This window comes from Mycetomoellerius zeteki, unplaced genomic scaffold, assembly GCF_001594055.1.
Source record: "Mycetomoellerius zeteki isolate Tzet28-1 unplaced genomic scaffold, Tzet1.0 scaffold106, whole genome shotgun sequence".
Classification (NCBI taxonomy): Eukaryota; Metazoa; Arthropoda; class Insecta; order Hymenoptera; family Formicidae; genus Mycetomoellerius; species Mycetomoellerius zeteki.
The window spans coordinates 2,718,638-2,733,209 of NW_017255975.1; the positions used below are offsets into that span (position 1 = coordinate 2,718,638).

At 33.5% G+C, this 14,572-nt stretch overlaps 2 protein-coding genes across 3 annotated transcripts; both read right to left on the reverse strand.

The window, feature by feature from the left end:
- On the reverse strand, positions 1-5,295 carry LOC108722682 (protein HID1). The gene is given in 13 exon segments (XM_018447902.1): positions 1-406; positions 564-736; positions 877-1,025; positions 1,144-1,184; positions 1,186-1,340; positions 1,735-1,991; positions 2,169-2,294; positions 2,503-2,733; positions 2,991-3,232; positions 3,465-3,688; positions 3,761-3,814; positions 4,043-4,402; positions 5,132-5,295. Coding segments are annotated over 13 exon segments (2,301 nt in total). The 5' UTR covers positions 5,198-5,295; the 3' UTR covers positions 1-183.
- Positions 5,296-5,650: 355 nt separating this feature from the next.
- Positions 5,651-11,492, reverse strand: LOC108723862 (juvenile hormone epoxide hydrolase 1-like). 2 transcript variants are annotated; one of them, XM_018449902.1, is made up of 7 exons: positions 11,346-11,492; positions 8,327-8,516; positions 8,035-8,227; positions 7,021-7,369; positions 6,415-6,593; positions 6,030-6,270; positions 5,651-5,957 (listed from the first exon to the last, which is right to left on the reverse strand). In XM_018449902.1, the coding sequence occupies exons 2-7, from the start codon at positions 8,510-8,512 to the stop codon at positions 5,699-5,701; spliced, it is 1,407 nt and encodes a 468-aa protein (XP_018305404.1). In that variant the 5' UTR covers positions 8,513-8,516; positions 11,346-11,492; the 3' UTR covers positions 5,651-5,698. The 2 variants fall into 2 exon arrangements, with proteins under 2 accessions (XP_018305404.1, XP_018305395.1); XM_018449893.1 differs by lacking the exon at positions 11,346-11,492 and having other exon boundaries at positions 8,327-8,569.
- Positions 11,493-14,572: the final 3,080 nt, after the last annotated feature.

A 14,572-nucleotide genomic window follows, 5' to 3' on the forward strand; every position in this document is an offset into this window, starting at 1 on the left:
TTTAAAACAGAAGAAACTATTAAAGAGTTTTTATGAAAGCGTCACATTGAATCCTTCAATTTTAATTAATATTCAGGAATAATATTACACACACAATAACGAGTTCGATGACTCATCTTCTTGCGCACTGCCAATAAAACAGTATTTCAAGCGAACGATAACGAACCTTTTGACAATTATTATCTAAACCCTCTGGATCTCGAACAGCTTAACGTCTGTATCGTACCATATGGGTGGTTCGACGTTTCTCAAATATATAACACCCCACATATACGTACGAAACCATGCGGTTGTGCCGGCGTTAGCCTGATACCGCCTGATGAGAATAGGATGCGGCACTGGCAATAACCCAACAAGAGTACCGTGTTGCAGAAACTTCAAGATTTCGCTCTCGTCTGTCAGCCCCCTATTAAGATCAATAAAAGAAAACATAAATATGGAAATGATAATAAGTGTTTTATTATTTATACGAGAATTCTCTAACATGATTCTAAGCGTCGGTGGATAACATTCTGAGATGGAAGACCTATGCTTGTTATTTATAAATAAGAACGCTTGCTCACTTGTCGATGCAGATTTTCTCGACCTGTGGAACGAGGACCTGAAGCAGTCGCATAATGGTCTGCAGAGGAAGCTTGCTCTTCCACTGATACACCCACTCGCTGGACGGCACCCACTGATTAACGTTATTGATATTATTGGTACTCGTTTGCTCAGCCACACGAATGCCACCCTTCTGAACAGCGAACGAATTACGATTATCATTATTGATTGGATTTATTAATCAATGTTCATATATCGGTCTTTGTTACTATTGGACGTTAATAGTTTTTTATTTCAGTTAAAAATAAACAATTTCATATCTCTGTTCCTTACCGGCACCACGGAATTCTTGGTCGCATTCATTGATTCTTCTGCGATATCCGTCTTGCTCTCTGATCGATTATTAATTAATTTATTAATGTCAATGCTGACCGCCGGACTCAGTGGATGCGCAGATTCTTTTTCCGTCATGTTCTCAATACCTGTTAGTTTGACAAATTTATATTATTTTTAAATTTGAATTTCTATCCAATAATATTGTTATTCTCAAATTTAGATCCATGAACTTAATTGTTAGTCTATATATAGAAGGAGACTCACCGGGAGTCTCCAACAAGGATGCCTTCAAAGTGCCAGGTTCAGACGTTAGATGTACTCGCAGGCATGTGACGACGCTGCCTCTTACTAAGGGACTTCGCGATCGTGTTGCAATCACTGGGCAGATTCGCGAGAGCGTGGAATACTTGCCGTTTGCGTATTATAGTATAGACTAAGTTGCTGTTTCCATCAAATTGATACTGAAAATCGAAAGTAAACGGTAGGTCTAAATTTATATTATTTATTTATAATATGATATAATAGTATAAAAATTGACCCATATTCCTAAACTATATATATAGCAACATTAATAACTGAACTAAACATTCAAGATAATTTCTATTCCAAAACATTCAAAAATATTTTTCTTCCATCAGTTTCAATAAAACAATCTATTGGAAAATATAAAGGAGTAAATTATAAAATTAATAAAGAAAAGATTAGTTCCTTTTCAAAATTTGCGAACGATAACGCTACATAAATTACACTTTTTTTTACACTTTTAAATATCTTGTATAATTGAGAAAAATAGATTGTATATTTTGTGTGATTGTATAGATGCACATTTAATTGTGCATCTTGCGAGCGAATTACCTGGATAATATTGTTAAAGATCTCGAGTAAAAAGAACACCAAATGGTGATTAGTGGGTGCTGAGAAAAGGAACCATGGCGTACTAAATGCCTCCAACAAATGTAGCAGTTTCGTGCTGGCCACCATAGACAGTGTTTTAAGGTACGGCGACACATTGACTAGAATCGTTAGTAGACAGTCGAATAGCGGTTGCAGTCTCTGATGACCGGTCGTGATGATTTTATGAAATACAGTGACTAAGAGATCAGCATGCGTTCCTGAAATGGAATTATTATCATTCTTAATACAATTTAATAATTAATAATTTTAATAATTGATTTTACAATCTAAAATACAAATCTACAATATATCAAATACTATTACTTTTTTAAATTAATATATTTAAAATAGTGTTCTGACTCTTAAAAACGGCAAATATAATATAATTATCACACCTGTAAAAACGGGAATATCCATAGGCACTGTAGCCGTATAGGGTTTATTCAACCTCACTCCGAAATTGCGTTCTCCGCTCAAGAGAAGTAAAATAAATACACCGATGTGCATTAAACCAACTCGTGCTACAAATATGGAAAAGCTAAATATACACATATAATCTACTTAATTAAAAATATAATTCATTTAATATATTACTCCTCCAATCAAATTCTGAGATATTTTAAATTACGTATTTCTCCTGAAGAAATCATCAATTACCATATGTGTAATTGAATGTTGAATTAAAGCAGTATGATATAAATGAGTAAAAAAAAAGAAATAAAAACTTACATTGGTCAGCACGCGAATCGTTTAAGTGATAAAGAATCGGCACGAGAACCTCAAGGACGTCGGAGCTCTTTAGCACGTAATACAAGAACTTCTTATTGTAATCACACATCTTCCAGAAGAAGACTAGCAGCTCTTGATGAAAATGCACTTTTTTGGTCGAGTTTGGCAGATATGTTTGCATTAATGGATTATTTAACAGTCTAGTGATACCCTTTAGAACAAATTGGAAATCTGTGGAAACAAAAACATACATTTCAGTCTATTTCTATATAATACTTATATTTCCTCATTTTTCTATGTATTTATTTTTTATCTATAAATTGACATTTAATTAACCAAAAATTTATTACATATTAAACTTCAGAATCTAAGAAAAAAATTTTTGATCTTACTCCTTATTTAATTTTAAATATATATTGCTTTAACAAAACTTTAAATCAAAGTCTAATTATACAAAAATATATAAAATTAAATATTAAAAACGTTACCTTCATCGCGATGGATTCGACTCAAATAATTGATGAACAAATTGTCTCCGACTGCTCCCTCTTCCAACGGTATTCCACCAGTAGTGTCATGATCTAAAGTTACGATCAAGATTTGCAACGCGACATCGACCAGCGGCTCTAAGGAATCCGTGAACAGTAAATGATTGTATGGCACTCCATATCCGACGGGATCATATGCGCATACTGTGTTTAAAAGTGATGTAAACATAGGTAAAGCGTGTCTGTGAACAATCGTATGTAATTAGTACGTAATTACAAATTACATAAAAAATATAATGATAGGACATATAAATGTCCTATGTAATTGTCGGATTATTTTAGTGTTCTATTTAAACATATTATACATATAAGATATATACTGTTCCATGATTGAAAAACTTGTATACAAATAATATAAATATAAAAAGTACTAAAATATACATTACATATGGTTATACTGAAATAATTAATTACCTGTTTTCACTGCTAGTCAAATGTTCAATCCATTTGTTCGGCGTGATTGATAGATCCATCGGCGGATTGTACATGGTTTCGCTGAAGCATGTCAACAAGAGCTTCAACAATTCCGTACGGTTGGAATCTAGAATGGGGTACCTAGGTGGCGAATATGCGAAGCCTACTCCCGCTTCCCATATATATTCACAACTGTCTATCGACTGCAACTCATCGGCTTTATCCTGAAAAGACATTACGAGGCATAACACGTTCCGCACTTCTTATCGAAACTCCAATATCTAATGGAGACTCACCGGACCGGATTTCCTGTTTGCAGCTACAGTAAAGTCAGGGCAAAATAATAGATCCTAAAATAGAAATTTCAGACATTACCTTATAAACTATAGATATACATTGTTATAACATATATTCTCATATTGTATATAAAATATTAAACATCGCTAATTAATTATCAAATAATATAATTTTACTAATAATAATAATTAAAATACATACATTTTAGATTTCTCTAAAATTACAGACATTTAATTATAAACATTTAATATGTCATTATCTACTTTAAATATATCTCTTACACAAAGTGCATTCAATAAAGAATGTGCCAATGGTAAGCTCTCCTCGTCATCTTTGCCAGGTAAACTGGACCAAAAGAAGCCTTTCCAATCGGGATCCTCGAATATGTAGGGTAACAAGCGTGTCAGCAAGCGGCAGCAATTCAAAACAATCTGATGCTCCCGTTGAGTCCTGCAGCTGCTATCAACTGCCTTGACTAACTTCTCGACCGCCTTGTAGCATAATGTGGCTAAATTGGAAGGTGCCTCTTCTCTCAACACACGAATCTCCGGGGCCGGAATCAGGGTAAAGATATCCTGAACGTTGGTCACATTCTCAGACCAGAATTGATCCCAGAATATATCGTCCGATGCATCGATCACCTGTCAGTACAATTATAAAAATAAAACTTATGTGCAACATGATATGATAACTTGAACATTCTGATAGATTCATTAATCTTCATCGTTCAATACATAATATATATTTCAGGCTCTTCTAATTTAACCTGATTATGATGAATCCAAATTTTTAATATGGTAAAATTAGAGATTCTATATAATAAAGTATAATGAACAATGAGCAAGAGTAAGAAAGGATACATATCCTGTCTTTTTTTATATGCCATCTCATTCTAACTTATATTATCTTATTCTAACTTACTAAAATTGATAAAAACGATAAGTCAATCAAAAGTTTGTTCCTCTTGTGATCAATTTGTTATAAAGTTTCTAGGTAAATTAAAAGTATTGACATGTGCAGAGAGTAAAAATCTAATCTTTATTATATATATATATATACATAATTTTTACAACAATTTATTATAGCAGTAATTGTTATAACAATTGGACAAATCTTAAAACAGCTTACATTATCATGTTTCAATAATCTCTTTATCAACAATATAAAGTTTTATGGCAACATATGTTAATTCTTTTTTTACTTAACACATTGACATTATGTATATATAAAATAAAAAATGCAGATATTCTGGATTCATCACAGAGACTCAGTGATTGCCAAGATTTCGTCGAGAGAGAAAGAAATCATACTTCTATCGATCTACCACCGATCATATGTTATTCGTCAAGTAAATAAGCGGATGTCTGTACCTGAATTTTCGACGTTAATTGCACCACAGCCTTCCGAAAGTTCAGTTTTGTATCAGCATTGCCCATTGCGTTCTTCGTCGTCACCAGTAACAATTAAAGATTCGTCGCAGCTAAAAGGGAGTGAAAACGCGTCGCTGCTCTTTAAACGAACACCATCATCGCCATGTTTGTGACAACGAGCAGGATGACAGCTAATCAGAGCTGCCAACCATGTTACTTTTCGCGCGAAAAAGATGAATGGAAAAACAGGGTACTCGATCCCCATTATCGGGAACGTTGGAAGTACTTGGAAATCCTGAGAGGAAAGGAATAAATTTTACATCTTTTTGAATTATCTGCAGAGGCTTAACTTTATTAAACTAAACACAATCTATTTTGATATAAAGAAACTGAAACATTTATCTTACATAATATATATATATATACATACATATATATAATTTATTTTGTTTTCGAATAACGTTTGTTTTAAAAAAATATATATATAGACAATCTTTATAAAAGTTAATCATTTCTTTATAATTTCTGTTTCGCTTTCGAATAAAATGTTTGTGCAACTCTCTTCATTTAGGAATTACGTTTATCCTGTTCTTGTTGACAAATTACTGTTTCCCTGTGCTTTTTGTTCCACTCTTCCATCTTATTAATAGAGATCCATATATCATTTGCGAGTAACTCCGGCTCTTCAAATGCCGCAAAATGACCTCCTTGAGGCATTTTGGTAACTCGTAAAAGATTCACGAATCGTGTTCTCAGTTCGTTTGGACTTTGAGTCATGATTTCGTGAGGGAACTGTACACAAGCACTAGGAACCTTTATCGGTGTTCTATAAAAAAAGACGTTTAATATTTAACATTTAAGCGTTGCAATAATAACAACTGCAATAACAATTACGTACGATTCCAAGATCCTCACCAAGGATCTATTCGACTCGGTATAGTATTCAGCGTATATTCTCATGGCTGTAGTAATGCTATTCGACACCCAATAGATCATCAGATTATCGATTAACTCGTCATATGTATATTTGTCTAGAAATCCACCGTCTTCTCTATATTTGTAAGACGGATTTGTGCCGGTTGAAAATTTTTCAATGATATACGCCGCCAAACCAGCAGGCGAGTCGTTTAGACCAACTCCTAAAACATACGACGCTTTGAAAGATACTGGATTTTTATTCGTTAAATATGTGCAAAATCTTCTTACACATTCACTTAATAGAATATAAATGTACTCCAAAACTCTTTTTTTTTATAGCTGTATAATATAAATACATTGCATACCAACAGTATCTGGCTTCGTAGCTTGAATATGATAATATCCAGTCTCTCCCAGTGACAAACCAGTTCTTTTTTTAGTTTTTCCCCAAGGCAAAAACGATTCTTTAAAAGAAGTCAATGCTTTTTTCAGTAGGATCCATTTATTGAGCACTATGCACAAATTGGAATGCAAACCCAAGACGCTGCAATTTGCATAACACATACATCACTATTAATCAAGTTTAGTAACATCGTTAGTAGTTATTATATAACTACTGATGTAAATTGTTATATAACGCTAGTCCAATCCAATTTTATAATGCTAGTTATCATAAAACCAGGTTTAACATACACAACGCACTTTATCAAAATAAATGTCTTCAAAATTTCTGGAAACTTCAGACAATAGGACGTACTCTAAACGTTCTTAAGACATCCTTTGAACGTTTTTAGAACGTCCATGAAGGTCTATGTTATATAAAAAAATTAGCGTTTATATATTTTACAGCAGTAATCGACAACTATGTTATTAAACCTGATTATAACATGCAAACATAATCATTATTAAATACATCTTTAATGTTAGACATCATATCAGATTTAATTGATAATTTTAAGCAATAAACTTACTGTTGCGGATATAAACATGACATAGTGTGAATGACGGAGGAACCCCAATCGCCACCTTGAACATAATACTTATCGTGTCCGAGTCTCAACATGAGATTCTTGAGAACCACACTCATTTGAATGCTCGAAAGTTCAGGTATCGTAGCTGTGCTGGAGAAACCAAATCCAGGTAGCGAAGGCGCTATCACTTCAAATACAAAATCGTGCTCGGGTTTTGGTGAGGTCAGTAATGGAATAATTTTATAAAACTCCATTATGGAGCCGGGCCATCCATGCACAATTAGCAATGGCAAAACACGTTTTCCTTCTGTATTATTTGGTTTTGCATGGATAAAGTGAATGTCTAATCCTGTGTTAAATACAAAATATGTACATGTTAATCTGTAACTCAATGTACATATAACATTGAAAAATAATATAAGAATATATGTAATTAACTTCGATACTGAAATCATCTTATCGATTTCTGTAAATATGTAAAATTGAATTCTCAGATCGGAAATAGTTCGAATACTTATTTACTAGATTCCGTTTTGATTTTATTTGACTTAAATCGATATATGAAATTGTGTATAAAATGTACAATAGTATTGAAATAAAATAAAACACATAAAATTACAACAGAATGTATAATTATATCTTAAAATCTTATTATAAGTAAAATTATAGAATTTATATTAATATAAATAGAATTATATAAATCCTGTTAAAAATAAAATCTTTATATAATAGTAAGGATTCTGCAATCCTTCATAATAGCCTGCAAAGCTTAAAATATTTAATGAGTATCAATCATGTAACTTTTCTTTAGAGCAAAAACGTGAAAATTTTTATGTCTAATGTGTGTACATATAATATACATATACATACAAAACATTTTCACTTTTTACATTTTCATTCTAGGAAAAAAATTACACGATTGATCCTCTGACGTCAGATTACAAAAATATTCAGTATCCAAAAGAATACTTGCTATATGTATATACTTTTCTATTGTTGATCATATTCTCGTACCTTGAATATTCGTTTTAAAATGCGAATACTGATTTATGTACTTCTCGCGTTCGTCAAAACTATATTCGTTCGTCCAGTAGTCTAAAAGTTTGCGCAGGGCGTCGGTATTAGTGCCATAATTCCAGGCAACGTCTTTCAACGGTGGTGTCAAAGGTCTGGTATGCTTTAATCGGTACTTCAAATCGTTTACCATCTACAAACAATAATAATTGTTTATTATCTGTAACAATTAATTGTCTCTAATTGAACTGTTACTTTAATTTATAAAATAACTTTGCCATCCTACGAATACCTCTTCGGAAAAAGAAACTTTGTATGGTCTGACATCATTGTTGACAGAGTTCTCAGTGCCGGGCGTCCACCAGGTTTCCGGCAATTTCGGTAACTTCGTCCTACGGGACGAGAAGTATCTTCTCGTTAGAACGAACAGCATCGCCGAACAACCGAAAATAATTACGCCAAGCGGTAGATGATCCATTTAACTGGGTAAATGAAAATAAATCGTTCAGATAACACGCATTCGCTATTCGACGAGTGTAACTGATTACAGCATGACACTACACTATCGTATCGCAATCGCAGGAATGTGCTGAATAAACAACGCAGTGATGTGTTCATGTTAAAGCGGGCGCCACATCTCGAAATTATGCGAACATTAACAGTTTAAGGCATTCGAGGTGAATAATCGAGACATCTTTCAAAGAGTCTGTTGCAAGTGTTTTTGGATTCAGATTCAGAATACCAGTGGAAATATGACAGAGAATGTTCCCCCCCCTTCCATTTCATGCATGATATGTGCATGCTATATCATTTTATCCTTGTTATTCACTAAATACCCTTGCTGTACCATCTATAATTTGGTGCCTCATCCATACCAACCAGGGTCACTAGAATCTCTTCGTTTTTTCACCTCTTCAAAATAATTAAAAAAATCTCTAAAAATTCATCAACATACTTTCAACTTTCTAGAATAAATATTAACTCTTCATTTTGGAAAATAATAAAATGTAGTATAATTTATAATTACCGAAAGATTCGTAAGTTGGAAAAAAATGGCCTTTGATTTAAAAAATTATAACTTTTCATAATAAATATAAAAAAATCACTCCAGGATTTTGTAGTTTAGATATGAAGTTATGAAAAAAAAATACTAGAACTTCGAATTCTACAAAAAGTTGAATTATTTGAACACATGAATATGAGTAATTTTCAGTAAGGGACATATAGAAAAAAATCGAGTTAAAATACGCATTTTTTTATTTTGTTGTGTAATATAATGTCTTTTTTAATGAAAAGAAATATAAAATAAAAATACATATTCAAATAAATATGTATAAAAGAAAAGTTTTACGTTTTGCAATCATAGTCGTCATCATAATCAAGTCCATCCTCTTCGCTTTCGATTTCGCTTTCCGATAATATAAAGTCCTCATCGCTGTCTGTCTCTTCTCCAAAAATATCAATTTCGCTGTCTCGTAAAATAATGTCGCTCGCCTCTTCAACTTTATCCATTTTGTAAAAAGTAAATAATTCTTTTAGAAAAATATTTTTTTAATGAAAACAAACATTCAGACATTAATTTAGAATGAAAATAGAACACTTATAATGATTTTGACACAATTTTTATTTTCACAAAAAAGCTAACATCGTATACTCACCAGGGTCACTAGTGTCTCTCACGTCGATTTGAATCGCGCGCCAATCACAGGTAGATTGACGGCCGGGGTCGCGCCGCCGCGCACAGGTCCCCCCCCCATCCCAAACTTTTTTTACGCGGCAATAACAAGCGCCGGATTGACCGAGCTTGCGAGAAACTTGCACGAACAGGAATCGCTCAGTCACTAGTTACCCATATTAGTACGGTAAGGGTTAAAGGATAATAAAAAATGGTACATCATGCGCATCATGAATAAAACAGAATGCACTTAGGATTATCTATCAAAGTCCCCGGAATTTAGCTGCAATCTTATTTTGAAGCGCCTTATGTCCACAAAACGTGGACATTGAACTACGTAGCCATTGGCTACGTTTACACCGTACGTTTAGTCCGCGGCCTACATCCCAAATTCGACCTTATTTAGGTCACATTATTTAGGCCGTACACTGTAAACACTAGCTACATTTACACCGTGCATTTAGGCCGCGGCCTATACAACAGATGTCCTTGTTTATCTTGTAGGTTAAACGAAGACACTTATCGTATAAGTCGCGGAATAAGCGCACGGTGTAAACGTAGCCACTCTGATACCTGACCCGACCTGTTGCCGGGCCGAATTTTTTAGCGCCCTCACCTCAAATAGGTTGTCTGTTTTCTCGGTGTAAACGCGCGACTGATCCGACCTAAAAACTTTTTCATTTGCTCGGTAGGACACTGTTGTTTTGTTGAATTAGTTAGGTTAAACCGGTTTGTTATTTACTTCTAGACAAATGTGAAAAGATTAATTAATATTGATTTGTGCAAAGAACATAATTAAAAAAAAAATTTTCATCCATATGCTTTTTTCAACGTGTATCATATTAAAATATATTTCCAAAATGATAGGCATAGGAAACATCCTCACATATTCCATTAACATTACTTTCTGCCTCCTGCACAATTGTCGAATCCAAGTTTTTCACATAATTTTCAAAGAAAGAATATTTCTTCTTTTTTTAGATAAAATAAATTTTCGAAAAATTATAATGTACTTTTTGAAACAGTGATTTTGTGACATTTCGAATGTCATTGACAAACACCGTTATTTAACCTCAACTAATGCACTCGCACAGCATAAATTCCACCTGACAAACACGTATTAATGTGTATACTTTAATCCTGGAAAAGGATTTGAGAGAGAGAGAGAGAGAGAGAGAGAGAAGAATCTGTGAAAGAGAAAAAAGTATTTGTTATACAAAAATTACGATTTAGTTGATAATACAGACGGCTTTAGGATCCCCTTAAGAATCAATAAAAACTCAAAATGATTTTATTTCGATTTTTAACGTCAATAGTCAAAATTTGTAATAAAAAGTCATTCTTACTTTCACGATGTTAAAATAAAGTTTTTAACTTTCTCTTGATTTGGTGTGTTCCTTGGGATGTTATTTCTTTTGTGCATTTTTGTCGTGTTTGTCGTACGACAAATGTGTATAAAACAGAGGTCCTCTCAGATCTCTCTATCCCATAGTCAATCAACAAGCTCGAAAAATTTGTCGTACGACAAAAACGCACAAATGAAATAGCACCACTTGAGCTGTGTATTTGAAAAATATCCGAGTTAAATTCAAGGCCAAGGCAACCTATAAGAGCGAGGACGACCTGGACGACTTACCTGTTTTCAGTTTCGTACTTTTTTCTTTTCGTTATCGTAAAGTCTCCCTGGTCGAATTTATTCTTTCACTTATCTCTCGCTCGATCGATTCATTTGTTCCGTTCGAAGGACACTCGTGAAATCAGGTGAAATGATTGAAAATTCTTCGAAAGCAGGAAATCCTTCCGCGATAAGACACTCGACTGTCATGATGTGCGACGCACATGCGCAAATGGCGAATAGTGCCGTTAATTGGTGTGCGTCATGCGTGTAGTGTGGTCGGAATGCAAAAAAGACCAGCAAAACTGCAAAGCGACTTGTTGACCGTAATTGACAACGACTACGTTTACACGGCTCGATTTACGCCGAAGTTATAATATCGATGTTATGGAACTAATCATAGTTATTCTACTGAAGAATAGAATTATTTAGTAAAACTAAATAATACTCGATTTTTATTTAAAACTATTAATGAAACCGATTTTAATGTTATCGTCTGGATTTTGTTAAAATAAACAAATAAAATGTGATATTTAATTTACGTTGCTTATTACTTCTACTTTTCCTGTTTTCCCCCATTTTTCCTTTTTTTTTGTTGAAAGTACCTAAAAAATATCTAAATTTTCAGATACTTTTTACTTATATCTGTATCTATACCTAGGCAATTGTAAAAAGTATATCTATACTTATATCTAAATACTTTTCCCACACAATACCTATATCTATATCTAGATATCTTTCAAACGGTATCTGTTCCAACACTGTAAATAGATTAAGAAATTGTCTGTCATAAGAACATTTAGATTATTATGCGTTTCTTTTGATGTTAATAGAAAAGGATATTCTTTTCACATTAGACAATGATAATATTATTGACAATCTTGCTCAGAAAAGTTCTTATCTTAGTAAATTATTATTATAATCATAAAATAAAAAATTATTGTAATTACAGCTATTATAACTAAATAAAAAGCTATAATTCTTACAATCCTTTGCCTATAATATTATAAGTAATATTTCGTTTTGTTTCTGGTTGTGTGTGTGCGTGCGTGAGTGTGTGTGTGTGTGTGTCTCTGTGCGTTTGACTATGTGTGGGCCGGTGTGATACAAAACTCGGAAAAAATTTCCCAATCGACCCTGGCAACGTATTAATTTCGCCGATTTCGAGATGGAAATTTCGTTATCAAAGATGCAAGTCATTGTGATCGGCCTATTGTGGAAAATATCAATGAAATCTTCCAAAAAGTTGAAGAAAATCGTCATGTGAGCAGCCATAACATAGCTAAGGAGCTAAACATTCATCATAAAACCGTTTTGACGCATTTGCATAATGCTGGATAACAAAGAAGCACGATGTTTGGGTGCCACATGATTTGACGGTAAAAAATTTAATGGATCGAATTTCCATTTGCAATTCGCTGCTGAAACGAAACGAAATTGAGCCTTTTCTGAAAAGATTGATAACTGGTGATGAAATATGGATATAATAATGTTCGAAAAAGGTCGTGGTCGAAACGAGATGAGACACCACAAACAATCGCAAAGCCCTGCAGATTGATGCTGTGTGTCTGATGGGACTGGAAAGGAATCGTTCATGATGAACTGCTGTCGCCAGGCAAAACGATTGATTCTGATCTCTCTACTGTCAACAAGGCTGCGTTCGGAAACATCACTTGAGTGCCCTCGCGTGTCGTTTCATCCTTGTTATTCACTCAATGTTAAGTAAGAATAAAACGATACACGGGGGCACCCGGGTGATGTTTCCGAACGCAGCCAACTGTCAAGAAAAACGGTCAGAATTGATCAATACAAAAGGCGTTGTCTTCCATCATGACAACGATAAGCCATACACATCTTTGATGACTCGACAAAAATTGAAAGAACTTAGCTGGGAAGTTTTGATGCATCCACTGTATAGTCCTGATCTTGCACCGTCTGATTACCATTTGTTTCGGCTTTTGCGCTCTTTTTTTAAAAAGGAAACTTGACTTCAAAAGAGGCCTGCGAAAGTCATTTATCTCTGTTTTTTACCGAGAAATTATCACAGAAGTTCTACTCCGATGAAATAATGGCTCTACCCGAAAAATGACAAAAGATCATTGATCAAAACGGCACATATTTGGTTTAATAAAAGGTTCGTAAACAATTTAAAAAATATGTTTCAATTATGCTCCAACTTGTAAAGACTTTTTCCCTAACGCAATATTATCTTCCTTCACAGAGGAAGAAAAGCAATGTTATGAAGGAATATTGAGAGCCTAGCAAACTTTAACAGAAAATTCATAATCTGTATTTTGATGACATGGACAACGTGGATGACTCAATTTGCATATCCGGTTTGAGGAATCCGTTGAATTGAATTATAGGATAATGAGAATTTCCACATGTTTCGATGAAAATGGAGAATCCACGAATGAAGAAGTAAATATTTAGATAATTTTTTATGTTGAGAAATAGACATTGATCGCATTCAACAGAATGTTCATTTTTTTAACTTGAAGTTTTCTTCATTGAAACAGAAGTGTCCTTTATATCTAAAAGTATCCAATCAACACACGCGAAAAAGACTTAATTCCAACAGTTGCAAAATAAACATTCTGCTGAACGCGACAAATGGTAACAGTTTTTAAACACGAGTTTCCAAGGGACAGTTCTTTGTATTACGTCGATTGATATTAACCAATAGGATATACACGAAACGGACCAATAAGCGTCTAATATTATGTCTTCTGCTTGCCGAGCCGGCTTATTGTCGTTATAGACACGTGTCGCGTTTAAGCTGAGAACGTGAGTGCAAACGTATACCATTGTGGTGAGACAAATAACTGTATTAACATTAAGCTAAGTTTGTTACATTAAGCTGTCGTACTGAGCTTTCCTTTAGGGAGTATCTTGTTCCTGCGAGAGTCTCGATTTGTTATAATTTTTATGTATTATGTATATTGTGACGTAATGTTTCTCATAACTCATAACATATGATGTTTTTTTTATTATTATGTATTAGCAGTTTGGCGAAACAACAATTGAGTGACAGAATCGGTTATTCTTGAAAAGTAACATTATCGTCTCCTAATTAATATCATATTAATCGGTAATTATTTATATAATAAATATTAATAAGACTTAATTCCTTAATTATTTGTCGTCAATTTATATTTGCGAAAAATTCCGACGAGATATAGCCTACAGATATCGCCTATAGATTTATCTTGCGCAATATTCAAAATTTTTTGTTGCTTTGTCAGATA